At 40.5% G+C, this 23,952-nt stretch overlaps 1 protein-coding gene across 1 annotated transcript; it reads left to right on the top strand.

The window, feature by feature from the left end:
• Nucleotides 1–2,437: 2,437 nt before the first annotated feature.
• On the top strand, nt 2,438–23,295 carry LOC145577516 (gibberellin 2-beta-dioxygenase 8-like). The gene is made up of 3 exons (XM_081635002.1): nt 2,438–2,940; nt 22,482–22,806; nt 22,964–23,295. The coding sequence occupies exons 1-3, from the start codon at nt 2,438–2,440 to the stop codon at nt 23,198–23,200; spliced, it is 1,065 nt and encodes a 354-aa protein (XP_081491128.1). The 3' UTR covers nt 23,201–23,295.
• The last annotated feature ends 657 nt before the right edge of the window (nt 23,296–23,952 follow it).

Below are 23,952 nucleotides of genomic sequence, written 5' to 3'. Positions count from 1 at the left end.
TAGTATGGAAGCTTCTAAGTCTTATTTGTGGACCAAATTCTCCTCCTCCTTGTTCGGATGACCCAGACAAATTTCATATTGTTTCAAAATTTAACATGGTATCAGAGCCCAGGTTGCGGGTCTCTTTTAAATTGGGTATTTAATCACTATTTACCTCGATAGGATGTCCAACTCCTAAGAGGATTATTAATCTGGCCTTATTCAGTTAGCTATGAATTTCTAAGGACACTCACAAGCGAGGGGGGGGGGGGTGTTGAAACCTATTGTTGCTCATGTGTGAGTGTCCCACATTGGAGAAAGAAGAGACATAGTTTCTTTTATAAGGTAGAGGAGTAGCTCCTACTATTGCTAATTGGTTTTAGTATGGAAGCTCCTAAGCCTTATTTGTGGACCAAACTCTCCTCCTCCTTGTTCGGATGGCCCAGACCAATTTCATATTGTTTCGAAATTTAACAGCGTGTAAAAGGAATATATGGTCCTATTAATTTTATTCGCACTATTTCCTTAGCCATTTTTGGTTTTAATTTTCTTAGATATTATGTACTAGTGTTGTTTCATTATATAATAAATCATGTGTTCTACGGGATTTGAGAAAGAACAAATTTTTATCCAGTAAAAATATTAAACAAGAAAGCATGCACATATTTGACGTGGTTCACCAATAACGCGGTGACTACGTCCATTTGCAAACGATAGAGAGTAATAGCTTTATTGATCTTGAAAGAAAACAAATTACAATCAACAAAAACAGAGTGATGACTCTCAGACTTCTAATGCTATTTATCTCAAAACTCACAGATAGGACATACAACATAGTAGAACTCTTAGATTTTGGAGTTTATATCAGCCAGGATTAACCGTAAGAAAGGATATACATATATATGTAGTTCTTAAAACATGAAATATATATATTATATATATATATATCCTACGAATAAGGAAATAAAATCCACATGAAACCCCTAAACCTGCCCAAACATGGACGTGCCACATAGGGCATGGGTGTAAGTGTCTTGAACTCTTAATCCAAAATGAGGCAAAACTAGTAATTCAAATTAACAAGGTTTGATTACAAATAGTGTTTGTGGGCTACTCTTTAGAAATAGAAGAGTTATGTGACATTTGATTCGCATTTTCGAACAAGTACTCTTTCTGGTCGTGCATTAGTGTGTTTGTGATTGCATATTCCAGAACCAAAAATAAAATAAAATTGTTGATATTTAATACAAGCAAGTTACAAAAGTACATGTGTCGATTTTTTTGCTAAATATGTTGTTAGTAGAGCAGGCCCTTCTCGCAGCCTAGGTTAGGGATAATGGTAAACATTATTCCGTACACTATGACTTTTTATATATTGGATGTAATTTATACATGTTCGACCTAAGATCATACGTAGTAGATATAATCTTGCAGACAAGCATATCTTTTATTCAAAGGATGTTTGATTGTACCATGTCTGATGTCTCCCATTTTAAAACTTTTCTTTGGAAAAAATAAATATTTATTATTTTGTCAAATTATAATGTTCTAAACTTGGTTTTGTACGGAACACTAGTAATTCTTCCCACATATGTCTTCTTTTATCGTAACACAACTTTTATACACACTTTTCGGACACTATTACGGAGGTAAACGCTTGATTATATCAAAACAATTTGAGCACTGGCAATAGGGAAGGATTATTAGCTAGCCAATGTGTAAAATAAAATAAATTCATTTGTTCATTTACATTGTATAATCTCAATCGAACACGAAATGCGTCATTTCCTCCATTTTTTTCCTTTCTTACAACACAACCTTAAAATGCGTTGTTTTGGGAGGTAATTAGTAAAAGTGAACCAACAATTTTGCCAAAATAATTTTGACACTTAGGGAAGGTTCATTTAAGTAATATTTGTATAACTTATTTGATTATCTCGTCTGTTAATATATATAAGATGTTCTTCAATCAAGCTATAATTGTAACATTGGTTTAAACTTAGGCCTTGTTCATTTCACCTTAAAAAAATAATATTAAGCATAAACAATTTCAGTTCATTAAAAATAAGTTTAGTTCAGCAAAAATAATTTCAATTTAGCATTGATACGGTGAAGTGAACGGGGCCTTACTCTCGAGTCGTTAAGAAGATGTAACCCAAAAAAATATATATACTCATGCCTTTATTTTTAATCATGAACATATATCTTATTTTAATTAAATGTGAACAGATCCTTATACTTAATTATTTGTAATCCTAAGGTGTATATATATCATCACTTAAAAAAAAGTTGATAAAACCATATTTTTGATTTTGTAAATTCACATCATCATCAATCTTTTGTTTTAGTGAGGAATAAATATAACACGACACGAAATATTTTTCATTTGCGTTCCATAACTTTTCTATTTGAATATATGAACAAAGTAATTAATCCTCCTTTATTACAGCAAACAACAATGGACCGTAATGCAAATAGGTCATCATCAGACCCTCCATTTGAAGAAACATACAAGAACCTCTTCCTGAAACACAACATTAAACCACTCATAACCACCCCCACCACCAAGACAATCAAAGTGCACGACTTACCCCTAATAGACTTAGGGCAGCTGGTGGCTGGCACGGCCAAAGAGAGAGAACAATGCAAGGCAGCAATCGCGGAAGCCTCAAGGGAGTGGGGGTTCTTCCAAGTGGTGAACCATGGGATATCGCGCCATATCTTGGAGGAGATGACCAAGGAGCAAGTGAAGGTGTTTAGGGAACCATTCAACAAGAAAAAAGAAGATAATTGTATGAACTTAAGGCTATCTCCTGGAAGTTACCGTTGGGGCTCTCCTACACCAAATTGCTTGACACAATTATCTTGGTCTGAAGCCTTTCACATTCCTATGACTGATATTTGCAACACTGGTTCAACAAATATCGGCAATTATTGCAATCCTCAAGTTAGTAATTTATGGTACGTAACTAAAACTATTGCTTCGTTCTTAACTATTTCTCTTTAGGTAGCGTACCTTTTCTTAGTGTTGTGCTACCTTACAAGATTCATGATCATGTACGTTATTGGTACATGTTCATGCATGCATTCACATCAGATCATTTTGGTTGTTTATTTATTTATAATGTGTAGTTGTGGCTTTAGGTTGTGTTCTGTTTACCATAAATTTACTTATTTCATTAAATATTTGGTTCAAATAATTAAGTTTTAGAAACCTAAGGATTCGTTTGGCACTATTGTACTTTTCTATTTTTTGGTTTTTTGTTTTTTTAAAATCATATGATATATGTCACATAAGGAATCAAAAATTATTTAAACTTATTAAAATCATCATAATTTTGAAAACTGACAACTGAAAACAGAAAAGTGAAAACACCTTTTTCTTATTTCCCGTTTTTAGTTTTTAGTTTTCATTAAAAAAAGGAAACTAGAAACAAAATAACGATGCCATACTAACCCAAGTTAAGATAGGTCCAATTAAAGAAAATAAAAATTGCTCAATTTCTTCACAACTTACATTAAATTATTTCAAAATAAAATTAATTAGTTCACCAAAGTTAAGTAATTAATTTAATTGGTTTCAAATAAAAAAAATATAAGTAATTAATAGTTTAAATAGGAACTAAAAAGATAATTCCATATGATTATTTAAGGTAAGCATGAACTAAACCCTTAAAAATTATAAATTCTTTGAGGAAGGATTGTGGTAAAAAGAGAGATAGTAGCAAAAAGATAAGTGAGGTTTGATTTGTCCTAGCCTCGACTGGCCGGGCTCGTTTTGTTTTTAGAGAATCGAAAGAGATCAGAGGTTTGAGCTCAAAATTCTAATTATGATAAAGTTAGCTGTATATATAGCTTTATATTTTGAAAGAGAGGAATTTGAATGTATGGGTAAAAAATTAAAGTGATTAACATACCCTATCCTATATTAGTCATATTATATCCTTGTAAGTCATTTTATTTCTTAAAAGTAGCTAGCAAACAACTAAAAATTGTTCCCTCTATTTTTTATAGTTGACAATCTTGACATGTTTTGGCCTAACACAATTCACATAATAAACTTTTCCTTCATTTTGTGACTTATACTTAAGAACAAATCAGTCTTGTACTCTTGTAAAATTCGTCTTAATAATAATGTATACATTATATTAACAAATATGCTTATGAAAATGTGACGACTATAACGAAACAAAATATATATTTAAGAGTTTTTTTTCACTTTTTTATTTTTATATTTTTATTTTTTATAACCAGCTAACACAATTAACGCGCTAAAAGTTAGCAACTAACTCAAACATCAAACGACTAGCATATAATCTCTAATTTTTAAACCGAGGCTACATAAAAGTTTGTAGAGTATATATTGTCGATAGGTAAATTCACAAACCAAAAATAGTTGCACATTAAGTATAATTACATATGATGATCTTTCTAGTGATAGAAGGTTAGGTTCACAAATTTACTAAAAAGGCGGTTGTTTGTTAATTTACTGCAAGACGGGTTAAAGTTGAGTTAATGTATTTAAATTTATCCTTTATACTAAAAAAGTCATTATTTTTCAAATATTAAATATGATCTTACAAAAAACTTATAAGGTATTAAATAAATCATATTATCTTTTATAGTATGTAATCATGAATGTAAAAAAAATTTATCTACCTCCGTTAATTTTTATGTGCAACTTTGAAATGTTTTATATCTCACAAATAATACCCCAAAATTGCACATAAAAATTAACAAAGGTAGTACATTAAAATAACATCCAAACCAACAATAAATCAAAAATTACCTTTATTTTAAGGGATTAAAGTTACCATGAAAATAGTTAAAATTACCATCAAACTAACTGTCTTACAATAAAATTAACGTATACCCGCCTTGTACAAAATTTATTGATTAGGTTAGGTGTTGGATAATTCTCATCTCATTTAAAATGATAATCCTAACCACAAATTGTGCGATATGACGTTCATCTTTTCAATGGATGGGCTTGTCTTCACAAATGATTAAAATCAAACTGAATATTCTTACCTGTGGACATTGTAGGTTAAGATAAGGAGCAATGAATGTCCCAAGTATTTTATTTGATGAAGAATTTGACAATATTTTTTTGTAAAGGCTTTATGGATGAGACAAACTGTCAAAAGTGTTTTCCTTATTTCTTGAAGCTATATCTGTACGGGTTTATGATTATTATTTTTTAATAAAATAAAGTACTCCTTAATCATTGTACTTTTCATTTTATTTATTTTTTTAATAAAATAAAATAAGTTTTGATAAATATAATAATTTCATATAAGAATAAATTCATATTAATAAAATTTTATTTTACAGCTATAAATTTTAATGAAGTGAATAAGTAAAATAAAGGATATAGAAGCACGACTTTTAATTTTAACCCCCTTTTTACGCAATTTTCTCAAAGTCATGACTTAAACTTTAAAAGCATTATATTGTTGATTGTGATCAAAAATTAATTTTTTTATTAGTTGAATTGAAGTTCAATACGTCTACCAAATTAAAACTCATAATTAATTTTCAAACCTAGATCATGTCAATGTGATCAAGTGGTGAAAGCAACCTAATAAATTACTCTAGTTATTCTCTTGTCGATTTCTAATGTCAAAGTTTTCAATAATTTTGTTTTTTTTTATCAATTATATTTGATTAATTTTTGTTATTACAAAAGTGCAAACTGCAAAGTAAGCTTCTTCATAATGTACCCATCTTCAAAAATATACACAGTGTTGTTTTAAAACTATATTATTATATACGAAGTATAAGTCAAGGCCTTAAGGAGTCAAGGGGGGAAGAAATAGTGAAAAAGTCAGTGTCCAATTTTTGAACTACCCAAATTGGCCAAGTTAAAAATGTTAATATAATATTCCAATTAATGAATCCAATTAGGCTAATAGGAAAATTAGAAGAAAAAAATCTTCAAATATTCAATCAATCAAATTTAATGAAAAAGGGGTTTCTAATAAAGTAGCAAAATTAGTACTTTGAATAAAAAAAAAAAACATTTTTGAAAAGATCGAAAAAAACCAAGTAGTATGACAAATGTAAACTCCATAGAGTTTAACATTAGTAATAACATTCTTTAACGAGAATGTATCACCTATAGACATGATAAGCTATTTCTTAGAAGTATAATTTTCGCTCGAATAATGGATTGCATTTGCATTTGAATAATATACGAAGTATATGTGAAGATTTATTATAAGAATATCTTTTAATAACGAATTGAAAATAGTTATCTTTAAAAAAATAAAAATGAAGATAGTATGAACTACATGCATCCCCATTAACCTTAGCTCCAACCAATTTTTTTTTTTTTTTTTCCATTTTATTTTTAACGTTCTTTCCCTTTCATTTTCGTAACTTTGCTTTTTTTACACCTGATACAATTAATAGATGTGGTTTTTTGTTTTTTTGTTTTTTTTTTTTTTTTTTAAAGTCTTAGGTCAAAATTAAATCACAAAATGTTTTAAGTTTTCAAAAATCAACCAGTGCACGCACGCATCGGCGGGATCGCGTGCACAGATTAAAAACTAGTAAGAAATTATTGGAAGTGCATGTTTTGGACAGTAATTGCTTTAAATAATTTACACCATCCAAGTGTCCAACTAATTAATCATTTTTAAATAAAAAGGACAGCATGTAATAGCTAATTAAAAAAAAATACAGTACCATTAATAATCAATCAATCAATAACATAATACTAAAACATACAGCGGGAATGACACGTGTCAATTCCTGATGCTGTATTTTTCCTCCAAAATGTTTTTTCTTTTTATTTTTAGTTTTTTGTCAAATCTTCTTAAACAATCTTCATATATATATATATATATATATAATTCCATATCTTTTATACCTTTTATATAAGGTAATTCATTATTATTGCCCAAACCATGTGTCGATCAAAGTTTGTCAACTAATTAAATTGATAAGGGGAGAGTGTTGTATAACTAACCTGGATGTCTTTGTTCTTAGATATAAATTTGGTTAAAAAAATCATATTATTTTATGCATAAATGTTATGGTTGTCTTTAATTTATTTATTTTTTTGTAAATTATTGTAAAACTAACTAAAGGTTGTAATTAAGGGCCTGTTCACATTTACTTAATTTCAGTTCAGTTCAGCTCCGATCAGTTCACTTCAGTTCAGCTCCTAATTTCCCTCTCTCATAAAATATTCATTTCAGCTCAGTTCAGTTCAGTTTAACTCCAATCAGTTTAGTTCAGTTCAGTTCAGCTCCAATCAGTTTAGTTTAGTTCAGTTCAGTTCAGTAAATGTGAACATGCCCTTAGAGTATTCCATGGTACTAACTGTTTAGGGTAAAAATACCCCAGGAACGTGGCCCAATTTTATAGTGACACGTGGCCCAATAAACAGGCGACACGTGTCCCTATGAGATTAAGACACGTGTCCACTAGTCATGATGACACATGTCAGCCATTTCTAAATGCCCCAATGCTGAAATCAGAAAGAGAAAAGGGCCCTGATGACCTCAGGCCCAAATCCCGAGAAAACCTTGAAAGCCGTAAAACGGCGCCCCCTACGACACGTGGCGACTTCTGATTGCGCAGCCAATCATGTCACGAAATTCTAGGGCATAAACCCTAGAGGGGTACATGTTCTCACCCCTATAAATACCCCAATCATTTATGATGGGAGGGGGATTTGCGACATAACATAAATATAGAGCATTAAAAAGCTCCAACTTCTCTCTACTTTCTCTCTCTAGCCTTTTCCGTTTCCGTTCACTAACTTGAGCGTCGGAGGCGAATATTCCGTACACCGGAATATTCGTTATTTTGCAGGTGTCCGAGTCTCATTGCCAGCAGAGCGTGACCAGTATCCGAGGGAATCACAAAAAACCCCGAAACATTTGGCGCCGTCTGTGGGGATACTCGTCCGTTATGGCAATAGACGATCAGGCACCTAATCCTGGACCTCGTCCAGGCGAGGATGGATATGTAGAGGACATATGTACTACCATACACTCAAGCAATCCTTTGACTGCCTCATTTGAAGAGGCCGAACAACCTTCCCCAGCTGCCTTAATGGCCGAGCTGACTAAGCTTCGCAAGGAGTTAGCGGCTGTCCAGCAAAAAGGGGGAGGAAGCACCTCTAAGAAAGCCAACAACAAGACCAATGCAACCGATGCTGGTAATACCCCATTCCGTCGTCCGCACGGAAGGTCTCCCCGAGTCCCACAGACCAATTTCTCTGACCTGCTGGCGAAAACACAGTCGGCTGGGGGGAAGGGCAGACAGCCAAAAAGAGTAGAGGCTGAACCGTCCCAGCGTTTTAAGGATGCAAGGGACTACATTCGGCACAAACAAAGGGAGAGGGCCGCATACTCTGACACGGCCTCTACCCCAACCATGCCGGAGGGAGTCTCCAACCAATCTTTCTCCCAATACACCAACACGGCTGCTTCTAGCAAGAGTCATACTATTACTCCCCGACCAATTCAGCCGTTGCCATATCAGCCCCCTCAAGTACTCAATGGGTTGATGCAACCAACTCCCCAAGTTTTTGGGCAATACGGGCCGTATGGTCAGATGTTCGGCCAGACTCCCTACCTGGCTGAAACGTCCGCTCAGCCTCAGCCCATTGATTGGCAGATGCGTTTGTTGAATTTGGGAGATAAGCCGCCTCCGTTTTCGCAAGACATATTAGCGTCTCCTCAACCAGCAAAAGTGAAGAGTGTACTAGTGGGTGCCTATGATGGTACGGGCAACCCAGAAGAGCATGTTACCTCGTACAGGAATCTGATGTACTTGCAAAGTGTAGATGATGCTACATGGTGTAAATGCTTCTCGGCCACTCTCAAAGGGGTAGCTCAGGATTGGTTTAACAGCCTCCCAGCCGGATGCATCAATTGCTTTACCACCCTCAGTTTGTTGTTTGTGGGAAACTTCTCATACAACATCCCACCAAGAAAGACAAGTCTCAACTTGGCTACAATTGTCCAAGAAAAGAATGAAGGACTACGCTCGTACGTCCAAAGGTTTAACCAAGAAAAAGCCCAAATTCATAATCTTTCGGATGAAATGGCTTACTCAGAATTTCTCCGGGGATTAAGGCATAATGGTTTTAAGTTTGATTTGGTAAGAAAAAAGATTCGGTCATACGCAGGTGTATTGCGGGAAGCCGAAGCCTATATTGAGGCCGCGGATTTTTGTTCGCTCACCAAATCAGAACAGCCGGCCAAGGGGGCCGAGAAGATTCTCGGCAAGACTCGGCCGGCCGAAAGAAAGAAAGAAACAAAAGAAAAGAAATCTGGGTAGCTGATGACCAGCAACCCAAGTCAAAGAAAACCAGGACATACGAGCCTCAGTATGAGTTCAACAAGGATGGGTACTCTATTTTGATGGAGATAAAAGACAAGTTTGAGTTTGAGAAGCCTCAGCCTTTGAGAGGCTCAGCCCAGTACAGAAACAAAAACAAGTATTGTCATTACCACAAGGATGTGGGTCATGACACGAATGAGTGTATCAATTTGAAGAGACTGTTGGATAAGTTGGCCGACAAGGGTCTGCTGAAACCCTATGTGACCAAGTCCAAATTCACCTTCAAGCGGACAGACAACACGTCCGAGAAAAAGCAACAAAGCGAAAAGAAGAATGACAAGGAAGATGATGGGAATAGCACTGATTCAGGTTTTGTGGCCGTCATATCAGGAGGCTTTGCTTCAGGCGGCCCTACCATGAAAGGAATCAAGCAGGACGCCCGAAACCTGTCAAATGTGATGCAAACGGACGTTGTTAAAGCCGAGCCATTTCCTGAAGTGATCATAAGTGAGGCTGACCGTGGTGAGGTCAGAGCTTTGCACAATGATCCCATGGTCTTTGTAATGAAAATATCAAATTTGAAGTTGGGACGGATATTGATTGATACGGGCAGTTCGGCCGATATCATAAGTCTCTCTGCCTTGAGGAATTTAAGCTTCTCAGAAGATGCCCTTCAAGATATAACTCACCCCTTAGTAGGATTTGGGGGGAATATCATTCATCCAGTCGGACGGATTGACCTTCCCATCCGTTTCGGGCAGAAGGGGGAAGGAAGAGACATGGTCGTCCGTTTCCTTGTGGTAAAAGAATTGACTGGGTACAACGTAATCCTTGGCCGCCCTACTCTCAATGCAGCCAAGGCGGTCATAGTGCCCCACTTGATGTTGCTAAAGTTTGAAAGGTCAGACGGAAAAATCGGAACAATTCAAGGAAGTCAGAAAATGGCCAAGGAATGTAATCAGCTGGCCGTGAAGCCAACCGCACGCGGCCCAAAGTTGTCCGAGGTAAAGGAGGAAGGAACCTCACTCCCAGCATACCAGGTCGGCCAGAAGCGTAAGGCGACCAGGACAGAGGAAGCCTAGCAACTAATGACTGTCGGCCGGCCAGATGTTGAGGCCCCAGCCGGCCGGCAGCCACCAGGATATAGTGCTTGACTCCAACCACCCAGAACGGACAGTTAGTGTCGGCACTATAGCCTTGGAATTGCTTGGGGATGAGTTAGTGCGGCTGTTAAGAGAATTCAAAGATGTGTTTGCATTTGAAGTTGGTGAAATGCCAGGAATAAGTCCTGACCTGGCCGTGCACAAGTTGGCCGTGAATCCTTTGATAAAGCCTATCCGCCAGAAGAAGAGAAATCACGGAGAAGAGAGGAATCAGGCGGCCGCAGCAGAGGTAAAAAAGCTGCTGGACGCCGGTTTCATTCGGCAATGCTTTTACCCAGATTGGGTGGCCAATGTAGTTCTTGTGAAAAAGCCGAATGGGACTTGGAGGATGTGCGTGGATTACACGGACTTGAACAAGGCGTGTCCAAAGGATAGCTTCCCCTTGCCTAAGATCGACCGTTTGGTTGACTCTACGGCCGGACACGCCCTTATGAGCTTCATGGACGCATACTCCGGATTCCATCAAATTCCTTTGTGGGAAGAAGATCAAGAGAAAACAGCGTTTGTGACCGAGCAGGGGTTGTACTGTTACAAGGTTATGCCATTCGGCCTCAAGAATGCTCCTGCTACATTTCAGAGGCTTGTTAATACGGTCTTTAGAGACCAGCTCGGCCGGAACATGGAGGCATATATTGATGACATGATTGTCAAGTCAAAAGAGCCGGCCGACCATCTCAAGGATCTACGAGAAATGTTCGCCGAACTCAGGCGGCATAAGATGATGTTGAATCCAAAGAAGTGTGTATTTGGTGTTGAGTCCGGCAAGTTTCTCGGATTTTTGATTGATCAACGTGGAATCGAGGCCAACCCTGAAAAAATTCAAGCCGTCCTTGACATGAAGTCTCCAAGAACAATAAAGGAAGTACAAAGACTGACCGGCTGTTTAGCAGCCCTTGGAAGATTTTTGTCAAGATCAGGGGATAAGTGCCGTTACTTTTTTCAAACCATTAAGAAGAAAGCCCTGTTCGAGTGGACAGAGGAGGCCGAGGAAGCATTCGTACAGTTGAAAAATCACTTGCATACATTGCCTCGCCTCGTCAGTCCGCTCAAGAATGAAAAGTTATATATCTATCTTGCCATCTCCGAACACTCTCTGAGTGCCGTCCTTCTTGCTGAAAGGGACGGCCATCAGGTCCCGGTGTATTTTATCAGTCACGTACTTCACAATGCTGAGCTGAAGTACCCCCCAATTGAAAAATTTGGCCTGGCCTTGTACATGGCATCAAGGAAGCTGCGGCCATACTTTTTAGCACATTCAATCGTGGTCTATACGGACCAACCCTTGAAGAAGCCGTTCTCAACTTTGGAGGCAAGTGGCCGCATGCTCAAGTGGGCCTTAGAGCTCAGAGGTTTTGACCTTGTGTTTGAACCAAGGAAGGCAATCAAGGGGCAAGCCTTTGCGGATTTTTTGGCTGAAATGACACGGCCTGATCTTCAGCCGGCCGGGGACCAAGTTTGGAAAGTGTTTGTGGATGGTAGTGCAACAGCGACCGGGTGTGGCGCTGGTATTATATGTGAATCTCCTGAGGGAGACAAGTATGAGTACGCGTTGAGGTTTCAGTTCCAAGCGTCAAACAATGAAGCTGAGTACGAAGCATTGTTGGCCGGCCTAAGGATGTGTAAAGCGGCCGGGGCAACCAAAATTGAAGTATGCTCGGACTCCCGGCTAATAGTCCATCAGGTCAATGGTGGCTTTGAGGCCAGGGAGCCGGCCATGATGAAGTACATGCAGCTAGTTAAAAATGAGGCCGAAGGCCTAGAGCTTTTCTCTCTCAAGCAAGTTCCCCGTTCAGAGAATCATCAAGCGGACGCCCTTTCCAAATTGGCTTCCTCGGCGTCATGTGATACTCCAAGATCAGTGTTTTGGGAAGTAAAGGAAAAAAGGAGCATTGATGCCGAGCCCGGTCATATAATAGATAGAAGTTCAACCTGGATGGACGGAATTATTTCCTACTTAAGGGACGGAATACTTCCGGACGATCCGAAAGAGAGTTGGCTATTGAAGAGAAAGGCGGCCTGGTTTGAGATGAAGGATGGGGAACTATTCAAAAGAGCCTTTGTGAAGCCTTACCTTAAATGTATAACTCCTGAAAGAGGGCATGATGTGTTGGATGACCTTCATCAGGGGCATTGTGGTTCGCATATTGGAGGCCGAGCCTTAGCTGAAAAGGCGACACAGTTGGGATATTACTGGCCGAGCCTAAAATCGGACGCCATGAAAATGGTGAAAAAATGTGACAAGTGCCAGAGATTTTCAACCCTTATTCATCGCCCAGCAAATAGTCTATCAGCCATCAGTAGTCCACTTCCCTTTGCCAAATGGGGCATGGACATTTTGGGACCGTATACTCCTGCATCCGGCCAGAGACGGTATGTATTAGTGGCAGTAGACTACTTCACCAAATGGGTTGAAGCTGAGGCCGTCCGGGGCATTAAATGGACGGATGTGTCAGCCTTCATTTGGAAAAGCATAATCACTCGGTATGGGGTGCCTCAGTCAATGGTGTTCGACAATGGACCCTAGTTTGAGACGCGTCAACTCAAAGAGTGGTTGGGAGACCAAGGCATTACCCATTGCTTCGCCTCGGTCGGCCGACCACAAGCCAATGGTCAAGTTGAGGCCTATAACAAGTTGATTGCAAATGGGATCAAGCGCAAGCTTGAAAAGGCAGGCGGCCTATGGGCAGACGAGCTGGTCAATGTGCTATGGTCCATACGGACAACAGCAAAGAGTTCTACAGGGGAGACTCCATTCTTTTTGGTCTATGGAGCTGAGGCTGTACTCCCAATTGAAATGTACGAGCCCACTTTGCGGGTAATGCTTTATGATGAATTGGCCAATTGGGAGGCCATGAAGACCGCCCTAGATTTCCTTCCGGAGGCTAGGGGCAATGCGGCGCTTAGGCATGAGATTTATCGCTTAAGGATGACAAGGGCATATAACCGCCGAGTGTCTAAGCGGCCGCTCAAGATGGGGGATCTAGTGTTGAGAAAAATGGAAGCTGTTGGCCGTGCCAATGAGGACGGCAAGTTGACTCCAAACTGGGAGGGACCGTACCGAATCAGGGAAGAAGTCCGAGACGGCACATATCGCCTTGAGGCAATTGATGGCCGTCAGATCCCACGGACATGGAACACTGATAACCTGAAAAAGTATCATGTTTGAGCTTAGTTTCTTTAACCTGAAAAGCTGTTTATACAGCTAGGTCTACTGACCGAGCCTTGTAATTAAAGCCGTACGACCACAACAATGTACTTTTGACAAAAATTAATGAAGTCAGGCATTGTTGAATTATTTGTTGTTTTTATGATTAATGGCCGAATGAAATGTTTCACTGAGTTGCTTCCAATATAGTAACGCGGTCTATCATTCTTTTTGAATGACCGAGCTTAAAAGGAAGCAAGGTTGCTTCCAATATAGTAACACGGCTTATCATTCTTTTTGAATGGCCGAGCTTAAAAGGAAGCAGGGTTGCTCCCAATATAGCAACTCGGCCACACAAAAAAAAAAAAAAAAAAAAAAAAAAAAAACTGATTTAATTCAGAGATCAATGCGTCCGCCCAAATCTAGGCGGACGATTGAGGCAAGGTATCCCGAACTTGTACAGAGAATAAGTGTCCTTTACAAATAGGGCAAGGGCATACCTAGGCATTTAGCCCGGCCAATCAAGGAATCGTTGAGTTGAAATAATACTTAGGATTTCTAGGGTACGTCCGAGCGATAGATTCAACGGACTACTCGTACAATGATAGCCGAACGGCCAATTAAATTAATTCGGTGCTTCACCTAGCCCAAGGGCAATCATTACTATGATTTGATTAACTTGCTAGCCGTCATGCCCTTTTAAGGCATAAAAACTACCAAGTTAATCAAACCACTTAAAGAATGGACTAGGCGAACACCGAATAAAGGGGCATACCCCTAGGAACGTACGAAAAGGCATAATACTGAGACGTACGGAAAACTTGCAAAAAGCATAAAATTTGCAAAAAATTGTTAAGTATGAAACAGAAGTAAGAGCCGCCAAAAGGCGGACAAAAATTTCATTAATAAGACCGCACAAAGGCGGCCGAAATGTTTACATAACCGCTTATACAGGCGGCCTCAGAAGAGGAACAAAAAAAAAGAGAGTAGTACAAAATAAACTAAGTACATAGTAAGCTGAAAGGAAAAGGAAAGCTGAGCAGACGGCTGCTGGAGGACCTGAGCTCTACTTAGCCGTATTATCTGTGGCAGGCTCCTCCGCTGTTTTCTCGTCCTTGGCCGGGGCATCCTTTTCGGCCGCCTCCTCCTCCTCCTCATCCCCTTCCCCTCCAGACTCAGGGGAAGTAACTACTAGGTCTAGAGGAGGCATGCCGGCCTTCCTTGCCTCTTCTTTAAGGCAGACGTACTGAAGCCGCTTCTTGAAGCGTTCCTCGTAATAGGCGGCTTCACCTTCGTCCACCATCAAGTTGAAGGCATCAAAGAAGTAAGCCTTAAGCCTGTCTTCAGCATTTTGCTCGATGCGGATGACTTCTTCAACGCTGATCGGCCGAGGAGTTTTAAGTTGCTCCTCATAGTCCGCAAGGGACTTCTTTAGGGTTTCCACCTCGGCCCTCAGCGCGTCCGCCTCATCTAGCGCAGACTTAAGGTTGGCTTGTGCCATCTTCAGCTCGCTCTTCAGGGCCTCGGACGCCTCGAAGCCCAACCTCCATTTTTCCTTTTCCAGGACGGCCTCGTCCCTTTCAACCCTCATGGCCTCCCTGGCCAAGGACTCCTGTTCGAGTGCCTGGCCCAGTTTGACCAGGTCCTCTGTTTGCCGCGCCGCTTTGTCAGACAGCGCGGTTATTTGGGTCTCAAAGTGTACCCTTTGGACGGCAGCCGTCCCAGTTACAGCGTCCTCGGCTTTCCTGATTTCAATCCAAGCGTTCTTCAACCGTTCGTTCTCCTTGTCCTTCCAATCTAGGAAGGCGTTCAAACGGAGGAAGAGCTGCGGACAGAAGGAAGAAACTTAGTCAAAAATATGGAAAAGTTGGCTAAGTGTTGGAAAGCAAAAACATAAGGAGATAGAAGTATACCTCGGCGCTACAGTTTAGCATGGGGCCGAGGAAGCCTTCATTGATCCCCCGCAGCTTATCACGCTGCGCTTGTGGGACCGCGCGAACCATGGCCTCGCGCATGGCCTTCCTGTCCGCGCCAGTCAGTGACTGGCCGGGTACCTTCAACTGCATCTCCTCTGATATATCTGCGGACGACCGTGTAAGAAAAGTTAGCTGAATTTTTCAACAGACTTATAAAAAGTGAGAAAAAGATGGCTAACCAGTGGAGAAGGTTGGAGGAGAAAGATTGGCGGGAGGAGGCGGTAAAGGAGCTTCCTCCTCCTCCGGACGGCTCCCTTCAGCGTCGCTGGACGGCGGGTTGACCAGCACCGTCCCGATCCAGCGACCGGTCATTTGTTCTGGGGTTAACCTATCCCCACCGTCCGAAGGGACGGACTCCTCACGGACCTGACCAGCAACAGGTTCCGTGGGCTTGGAGGCCCCGCTTTGTGTCAGCCGGGGTTGTTCTCCTTTAGACTGCGTTGTAGCAGTCTGCGACTTTGCCATGGCCGCTGCTTGAGAAGACGTCTTGGAAGCAACCGTCTTTCTCCTCTTGGATGCGTTCGCATCAGGAGTGGACGTGGCCGGCTGCTTCCGCCTGGCCTTCGGGGTGGAAGAGGAGGTCTGCAAAAACACCAAGTTAGAACAATTTGATGGCGTCCGTGCGATTTGGGAAAGGAGCTCCCTTCCAGCATGCATGAACGGACATAAAGCGTCCGTGCAAACTCAGGAAGCAGGCTCCTTCCAATATAGCAGAACGGACGCATTAAGAAATGAGAAATTCAAAAAATAAGCTAAGTGTTTACCTCTTTGAGTTGATCGTACATCTTGAAGCGAGCCTTGTATCTGGCCAAGTCCACCTCGGACATCTCAACCTCCGCTTTTTGGGCCGAGTCAAGCATAGCGTACGCCTCCGCTGCAAAAACAGAAAGCAAAAGTGTTAGAATATTTTTCTGAAGAATTCTATGTGCGTACAGAAAAGTTTATATATCTAGGTGCCCACCTTGGGGCATGTTCTGGTACAGGCCGTACGCAGACATGAAGATAGGGTCCCTAAGCCAATTGGCAAGTGGAACCCAATGGCTAGGAACCCGTTCAGTTTTGTTGCCCCGCCTGACTCGATTAACTTTGAAGTACTCGAGCTGGTGTTCGTGGCTTGGGTGGATGGGCGGCTTGTCAGGCTTGAGGTCTCCGCGTCCGAGTTGAATAGGCTCTGGACGGCACCTGTTCATGCGGAGGTTGAACTCCGCGTCCTGAGTTTTGATACGGTAGAAGCGGTGCTTCCAGTCCCTCCACTTACTGACACGGTCGACCACGACCATGTAATCCCTAGTTGCACTCAAGATAAGCCAACCATCCACCTCCTTTTCCAGCCGAGTAAGTGAGTGCATCTCACAAAAGACCGCAAAGTCTGGTGTAAATTTCTTAGCGATGCACGTCACTAAGTACCCAAAGATGTTCAACCAACTGTTTGGCGTCAGTTGGAAGAGGCCGATGTCGTACTCGTCCAGGACAGTCCGGACGAATGGGTGAAGAGGGAAGCGGAGCCCCACATCAAAGGCGGCCCGGTAAACGCAAAACGCTCGTTTGCGCGGCTTCTCCTCATCCCAGATAGCCACAGCAATGGCCTTCCTGGGGACTTGAATTTCGAATCCCTCCCCCAAATGGAGGGACTCCTTATACTTCTCAAAATCCTTCTTTAAAAACTTTAGGGCTGTCTCCCCAACCGTACAGGCGTACGGGTCCCTAAAGTTATCAATGTTGGCGACGGTCTCTTCGGCCGCCTCCTCGCCCTCGGCCGTCTCACCCACGGCCTCTTTTTCAACTTCCTCCTCTTCCACTTGGTGAGAAGGGGCACTCCCAAACTCTGAAGACAGCACTCTGTCCAAATCTGCTGCCTCGGCCGAGCTTCGGCCCCTTGAGCTTGGAACACCCATTGAAGAAGGAACGTCCTCCTCGACCATTGGACGCTTGCCTTTATCCTTGGCAGCGTCCGCCCCATTTCCCGAAGGAGGGGCGTTGCGAATAGGCAGAGCGGACGGTTCACGGATTGAGATTCCTGTTAAGGGTCTGTCCGCCCCACCCAGTTGAGGCCGAGGTTGAGAAGAAGGGACGGACGAACCAGAAGCGTCCGCCCCAGGATTGGAAGGGTTGTCCATACAGGTTACCAGTTCAGCCCCATCCATGACTGAATTGGCAAATTGAGGGAACCTAAGTTCCGGAGCGGGTGCGGACGAGGCGCCTTCAGCTCTAAGGCGTTCCTCGAAGGAAGAAGTGACCTCCACGGCCAAGTGATGAGAGCCAGTGGAGGCGGTCGTTGTTTGGGTGGTGGAGTCAGTCTCCACCATTGTACTTGGATCACTAGGGTCATAAGGGACCCTAGGATGAACCAGACTTCCGTCTGGGTTCCTGGCCGCGTGAAGCTCACGCGTACGCATGGTTCTCGCCATTGCCTGTTGGGACAGAGAATAATAAGTGGGGGTGAGTATGTACGCATCAGACATAGACTCACTCCAAGGAGGAGACAACTCTTCTCCGTCCACTCTAGATTCCTCAGTCCTAGGCGAACGGCCGGCCTCATGAGAAGAGTCGGACGAAGCCGAGTATGGATCCAGAATTGAAGTAAAACAAAAAGAAAACGAGTAAAAGAGAAAATGTAGACGGCCTACCTCTGTACGTTCTGAAGATGGTGGTGAAGTTCTTGAAGATTGCCCGGAAAACTCAAACTCATGGCGGCGCTCTTGAAGATTAAGGGAAAAATAACTTTCTCTCACTAGAACGCTCTGACTTCTCTCTAGAATTCACAATTGGGTAAAGTGTGAAAATGAGAATTCACCTCCCATATTTATAGAGTGAATTCATGAGGGCAAAATGGTAAAACCGTCTTTCCCGCCTAAACATCCAAACGGTAATTTCTTGAGAAATTACTCGAAGAAAGGGCCAGGACGACGTTAGGGTTCTGTTAACTTGTGAAAAAGACCAGACGAACAATTAACGGCACGTTAAAGTGAATCGAAATAAGTGGAAAATTCAAGAATTTTACACCTTCAGCACTTAGTCTCCAAATATTGAGAAAATCTAAGAGGAAAAGCGTCCGCCCAGTCCTCAGACGTACAAAGCATGATTAGAAAGCCAGGAAGTACGTCTGAAATCATGGAAGCCCAGATTACCCCAAAGAAGATATGTGGCCGTTCTGGGTGGTTAGGAGATAAGCTCCTCCCAGAGTACCAGAACGTCCAGTCCCATTAAAGTGACCGTTCTGGTCAGTTAGGAGATCAACTCCTCCCAGAGTACCAGAACGTCCAGTCCCACTGAAGTGGCCGTTCTGGTCAGTTAGGAGATAAGCTCCTCCCAGAGTACCAGAACGTCCAGTCCCATTAAAGTGGCCGTTCTGGGCAGTTAGGAGATAAGCTCCTCCCAGAGTACCAGAACGTCCAGTCCCATTAAAGTGGCCGTTCTGGTCAGTTAGGAGATCAACACCTCCCAGAGTACCAGAACGTCCAGTCCCACTGAAGTGGCCGTTCTGGGCAGTTAGGAGATAAGCTCCTCCCAGAGTACCAGAACGTCCAGTCCCACTGAAGTGGCCGTTCTGGGCAGTTAGGAGATAAGCTCCTCCCAGAGTACCAGAACGTCCAGTCCCATTAAAGTGGCCGTTCTGGTCAGTTAGGAGATCAACTCCTCCCAGAGTACCAGAACGTCCAGTCCCACTAAAGTGGCCGTTCTGGTCAGTTAGGAAATCAACTCCTTCCAGAGTACGAGAGCGTCCAGTACAAAATTTGGACGTCCAGATAAGCAAAAAGCCAAGCTCATTCCAGGCTACGAGAACGTCCAGGGCAAAATATATGGACGTCCACGTAGCAAAAAGAGCCTTGAATCACAAGTATATGGACGTCTAGGGCAGATGGGAAGCGAACCCAACCCAGAGTACCAGGACGTCCAGAGTGCAAAACCAGAGGAGGCGGCCAGTAAGTGTACGAGCCACCCCCTCTAAGGGGCAAATGTTTAGGGTAAAAATACCCCAGGAACGTGGCCCAATTTTATAGTGACACGTGGCCCAATAAACAGGCGACACGTGTCCCTATGAGATTAAGACACGTGTCCACTAGTCATGATGACACATGTCAGCCATTTCTAAATGCCCCAATGCTGAAATCAGAAAGAGAAAAGGGCCCTGATGACCTCAGGCCCAAATCCCGAGAAAACCTTGAAAGCCGTAAAACGGCGCCCCCTACGACACGTGGCGACTTCTGATTGCGCAGCCAATCATGTCACGAAATTCTAGGGCATAAACCCTAGAGGGGTACATGTTCTCACCCCTATAAATACCCCAATCATTTATGATGGGAGGGGGATTTGCGACATAACATAAATATAGAGCATTAAAAAGCTCCAACTTCTCTCTACTTTCTCTCTCTAGCCTTTTCCGTTTCCGTTCACTAACTTGAGCGTCGGAGGCGAATATTCCGTACACCGGAATATTCGTTATTTTGCAGGTGTCCGAGTCTCATTGCCAGCAGAGCGTGACCAGTATCCGAGGGAATCACAAAAAACCCCGAAACACTAACCTTGGTGTCTTTGTTAAATTAAGAACTGGTATAAAACTAAGCAATTTTTTTATATATAAAAAAAGAAACTATAACTCTCTCTTTTGTGTAAATTATTGTATAACTTTTCAAAGATTGTAATAATTCAAAATAAAATTTTGTTAAACCCGTGCATTGCACGGGATCTGATCTAGTTTATTTTATATTAGAATAACACACCTATCTATAAATTCACCTAATATTAGGGTTTATATACTACGTAATTAATGTTTTTTTTTTTAATTTTTTTTTATAAAGGTTTTAACTTTAAAAACAAAATTCAAAAAAAAAATTAAAATGAATTTCCTCAAATCCTCGTGGCACAATGCTATTGATCGGACAAATAAAACAATTTGTTGGGTACCTCCATTGTAAACTCCATCGGTCCCTTAGCTTACATTTTGAGTAGTCGGCAAACAACTCAATTGAGTAAAGAAGGTGGCCTACAGTGTAGGTGTTCATGTCAATATATTGTTAGTAGGGTACATGGAACTAGTTCGAACTCAAATTGTGGGACACGACAAATTAACCAGCTTAAAGCCATCTTCAATGTATTAAGTATTGGAAGACACTATGATGATGTTTTGAATAGTCTCAAAGAGGGCCATTGTTGGTATCTAAAGGCTAAAGCATCACACCTTTTTTTTTCTCTCCGAGGAAAGAAAATTTGAGGGCTTATACCTCGATTTTAGGGGTTAGTGCAGAATGTGTAACAAAGATATTGATATTATGTGCAACAAAGATATTGACATAAACTTTGAGGCAGAATCGCACAATTTTGTTAGTGAGTGTGAAGTAAAAGATAGAAATTCATGCGATAAGGAGAGAGATAAAGAGAATAACAACTTAAAAAGTGAAATGAAAAAAGAGCTGAGCAATAATTAGAATAATCAAAGCTTAGTTTACTTATAATTAAACCATGAAAATGTGAAATGAAACTCAAAAAAATATAATAAAGGAAAATGAAAGAGACTTTCAAACAAGAAAACCTAAAAACCCTTACAACTCGAAAGACAAATGTATAAAGCACTATGGATATAATGATGTTCGTGTAATTAGCGAACTAGCTACTCCCCCGTCCCATAATTAAATTCACGTTTTTAATTATTAAATGTTTTACCAATAAACTATGATATATTTTTGGAACGGAGGCGATAGGTGTTTGCAGTTGTTCTATACGTTGTAAAAGACTTCGTCTCCCTAATCTTAAACAATCAGCCAAGTATAGATTTTAGCAAGGGAGAATGTGGCATTAGACGCGTACCTTAATGTTTTTTGGCAGGAGGTGGACATTGTAACACATGTTGTAGGCATGTCTGTTTACTTGTTTAGCGGTTTATAACCAAAATCAAAGGACACTATGTTGTGAAAAAAGTTCACATGTTATTGTTAGGATGTTAACACTCCCAAGTCCCAAGTCCTCCTACCATCTTGTGACCAGCTGGTTTGAGGTTGGCAAAGTTAACAAGACTGAAATAGTATATGGTACAGTTGATATTGGGTCGTGTTGGTGACTAATCAAGTATTAAGCATGGGTTTTGTATGATTTGTACTGCGACATTCTGAAAGTCCCAAAGTCGCATAGCGGCATAGGTACTACATGAACTCGAAGTAGGTGGTTAGGTAGTGTCATGCCACCATGACATTAACGACGAGGTAGAGTGAAATTAAATTGTGCTAGTTGTAAATTTGTGATAAGAGTTAGGTAATAAATAAGGGGCAAATTTGTAATCTAACTCATCCTACCAAATCATCTCTTTGCAAAACGCTATTCATACCAACTTTTTGTAAAAGAGCTTATTGAAGCAAATCATCTCTTCCAATAACCTTACCACCAAACACTAGCATTGTCTTATTTAACTAGTCAATCAGGTAAAGTAGGTCAAATAAGCTAATTTACTCCCAATAAGCTGTTTGCCAAACACCCCCTTTTATCATTCTTACTCATTTTTGTGTGTTTTATGTTCAATTCTTTGTTATCCTTTTATGGAACACCAATGCTCGTATGGACTGCGGAGTAGTATTACTCAATGTATTCCGTACTGGATAAATGGCTTGGAAGTGGGCCTGGGCCTCAGGGAAAGGTTGGGCCTCACGTGAAGCCACGTGAAGTACACAAGTGCAGCAGAAGGGTAGGCCCTTATATTGGGCCCACAGTTTTTTGCTTTCAAAATCCAATCCAAAGCATTTTAAATGTGTCCTTTTCAATTTCTGTTTTTAGGTAATGATATTAGTGTAAAATAACTACTTGTATTATATTAGTGTAAAAAACTATTAATAAGATAGATTTGAATGGCCTTAAATGATAATTCTTTGACTATCAGAAAACTAACATCAATGTATATATATTTTTTCTCTTTTCTCTTTTATGCAGCTCAACGGTGAAACAGTTTGCCAATATTATATTTGAATTGTCAAATAATTTGGCAAATATATTAGCTGAAAAACTGGGGCATGATGAATTGACCTGTATTGAGAACAAGTGTTTGTCAACTACTAGCTACCTAAGAATGAATCGGTACCCTCCATGCCCTAAATATTCTCAAGTTCTTGGCTTGATGCCACACACAGACAGTGACTTCCTCACAATTTTATACCAAGATCAAGTTGGTGGATTGCAAATTATCAAAGATGGAAAATGGATCTCAATTAGACCAAATCCCGAGGCTCTTATTGTCAATATTGGAGATTTATTCCAGGTAACTTATCCTTTTGATTTCAATTCTCATGTACTTATCAAAACATACTTAACTTGAAATAACTTAATTTAATTGAGTTTAATATGATTAGCCCTGGCAAATGTGATTTGAACCAAACACGATTAGAACATTCAACTTGTTAGAAATTTCGTCGCAGGCTTGGAGCAATGGTGTGTATAAGAGTGTGGTGCATCGAGTTGTTGCAAATCCAAGAGTGGAAAGGTTTTCAATTGCGTATTTCTTGTGTCCATCACGTGATGCAGTTATACAAAGTATCAAAGAGCCTTCTATTTATAGGAAGTTTAGCTTTGGAGAGTACAGACAACAAGTTCAACAAGATGTTAAAGAATTTGGTCATAAGATAGGACTTTCTCGTTTCCTCATTTGTAACTAAAACCCACATATAAATGTCCACGTTGAAGGAGTTGAAGGATAACATACTAGGCTATTTATGTATCAATGTACAAACTTCATGTGCCACCTATCTATCTTCATGTCCTTCATATCTTCATGTAATTACTCGTAAATAAAATAAAAAAATAAATAAATGTACTTTATGTCTTCATGTTGATATTTTTTTTTTATTGTTTTTCAAACAAATTTATGATATGATAATCCCTACCTTTTAAAAATTATGAGAAAACACTTGTGAATAGCGTGAGGACAATTATATGTTTAAAATGTTTGTTTACTTATATATCCCTAATATATGATGTTAATTGGTTCGAAGCTTTTACTTGTATAATTTAATGATTTAACTCTTATTAATAGTGTCAAGACAATTATACCCTCTAAATTATTGATTTAGTTACTTACTATCGTTATCGTGAATTGTTTTTTCTAAAAAAAATTTTAAGAATAGTGTGACAACATTACTTATATATTTTTTAAAAACATATTTTCCCTTATTATGTTGCTAATAATCGAAAAAGCTCCCTTAAAAATGACTAATTATGGTGTGATACGCGCGCATTAACTACCTTTCTCATTTCAAATTTTCAATACTATTTGTATTCCTTTGGTTTTTCCTACTTTCATTTCAACTTTTTTTTTTTTCCTTAAAAATATTCCAAATGAAGATCTCATTTAGGCCTATTCAATTCACCCGGATTGAAAGGCCCAAATAGCCCAATTGTGCAAGTGCAA

Source organism: Chenopodium album, chromosome 14 (assembly GCF_948465745.1).
Source record: "Chenopodium album chromosome 14, dcCheAlbu1.1, whole genome shotgun sequence".
Classification (NCBI taxonomy): Eukaryota; Viridiplantae; Streptophyta; class Magnoliopsida; order Caryophyllales; family Amaranthaceae; genus Chenopodium; species Chenopodium album.
Note: the sequence above shows the minus strand (reverse complement) of the source record. Positions and strands in the feature narration are given on the sequence as shown.

What these genes read in the sequence shown, in the direction of transcription:
- LOC145577516 (XM_081635002.1), top strand. Translation starts at nt 2,438, where the DNA reads ATGGACCGTAATGCAAATAGGTCATCATCAGACCCTCCATTTGAAGAA. An exon ending in CCTCAAGTTAGTAATTTATG is followed by an intron (nt 2,941 to 22,481) that starts GTACGTAACTAA and finishes TCTTTTATGCAG; the next exon opens with CTCAACGGTGAAACAGTTTG. An exon ending in ATATTGGAGATTTATTCCAG is followed by an intron (nt 22,807 to 22,963) that starts GTAACTTATCCT and finishes ATTTCGTCGCAG; the next exon opens with GCTTGGAGCAATGGTGTGTA.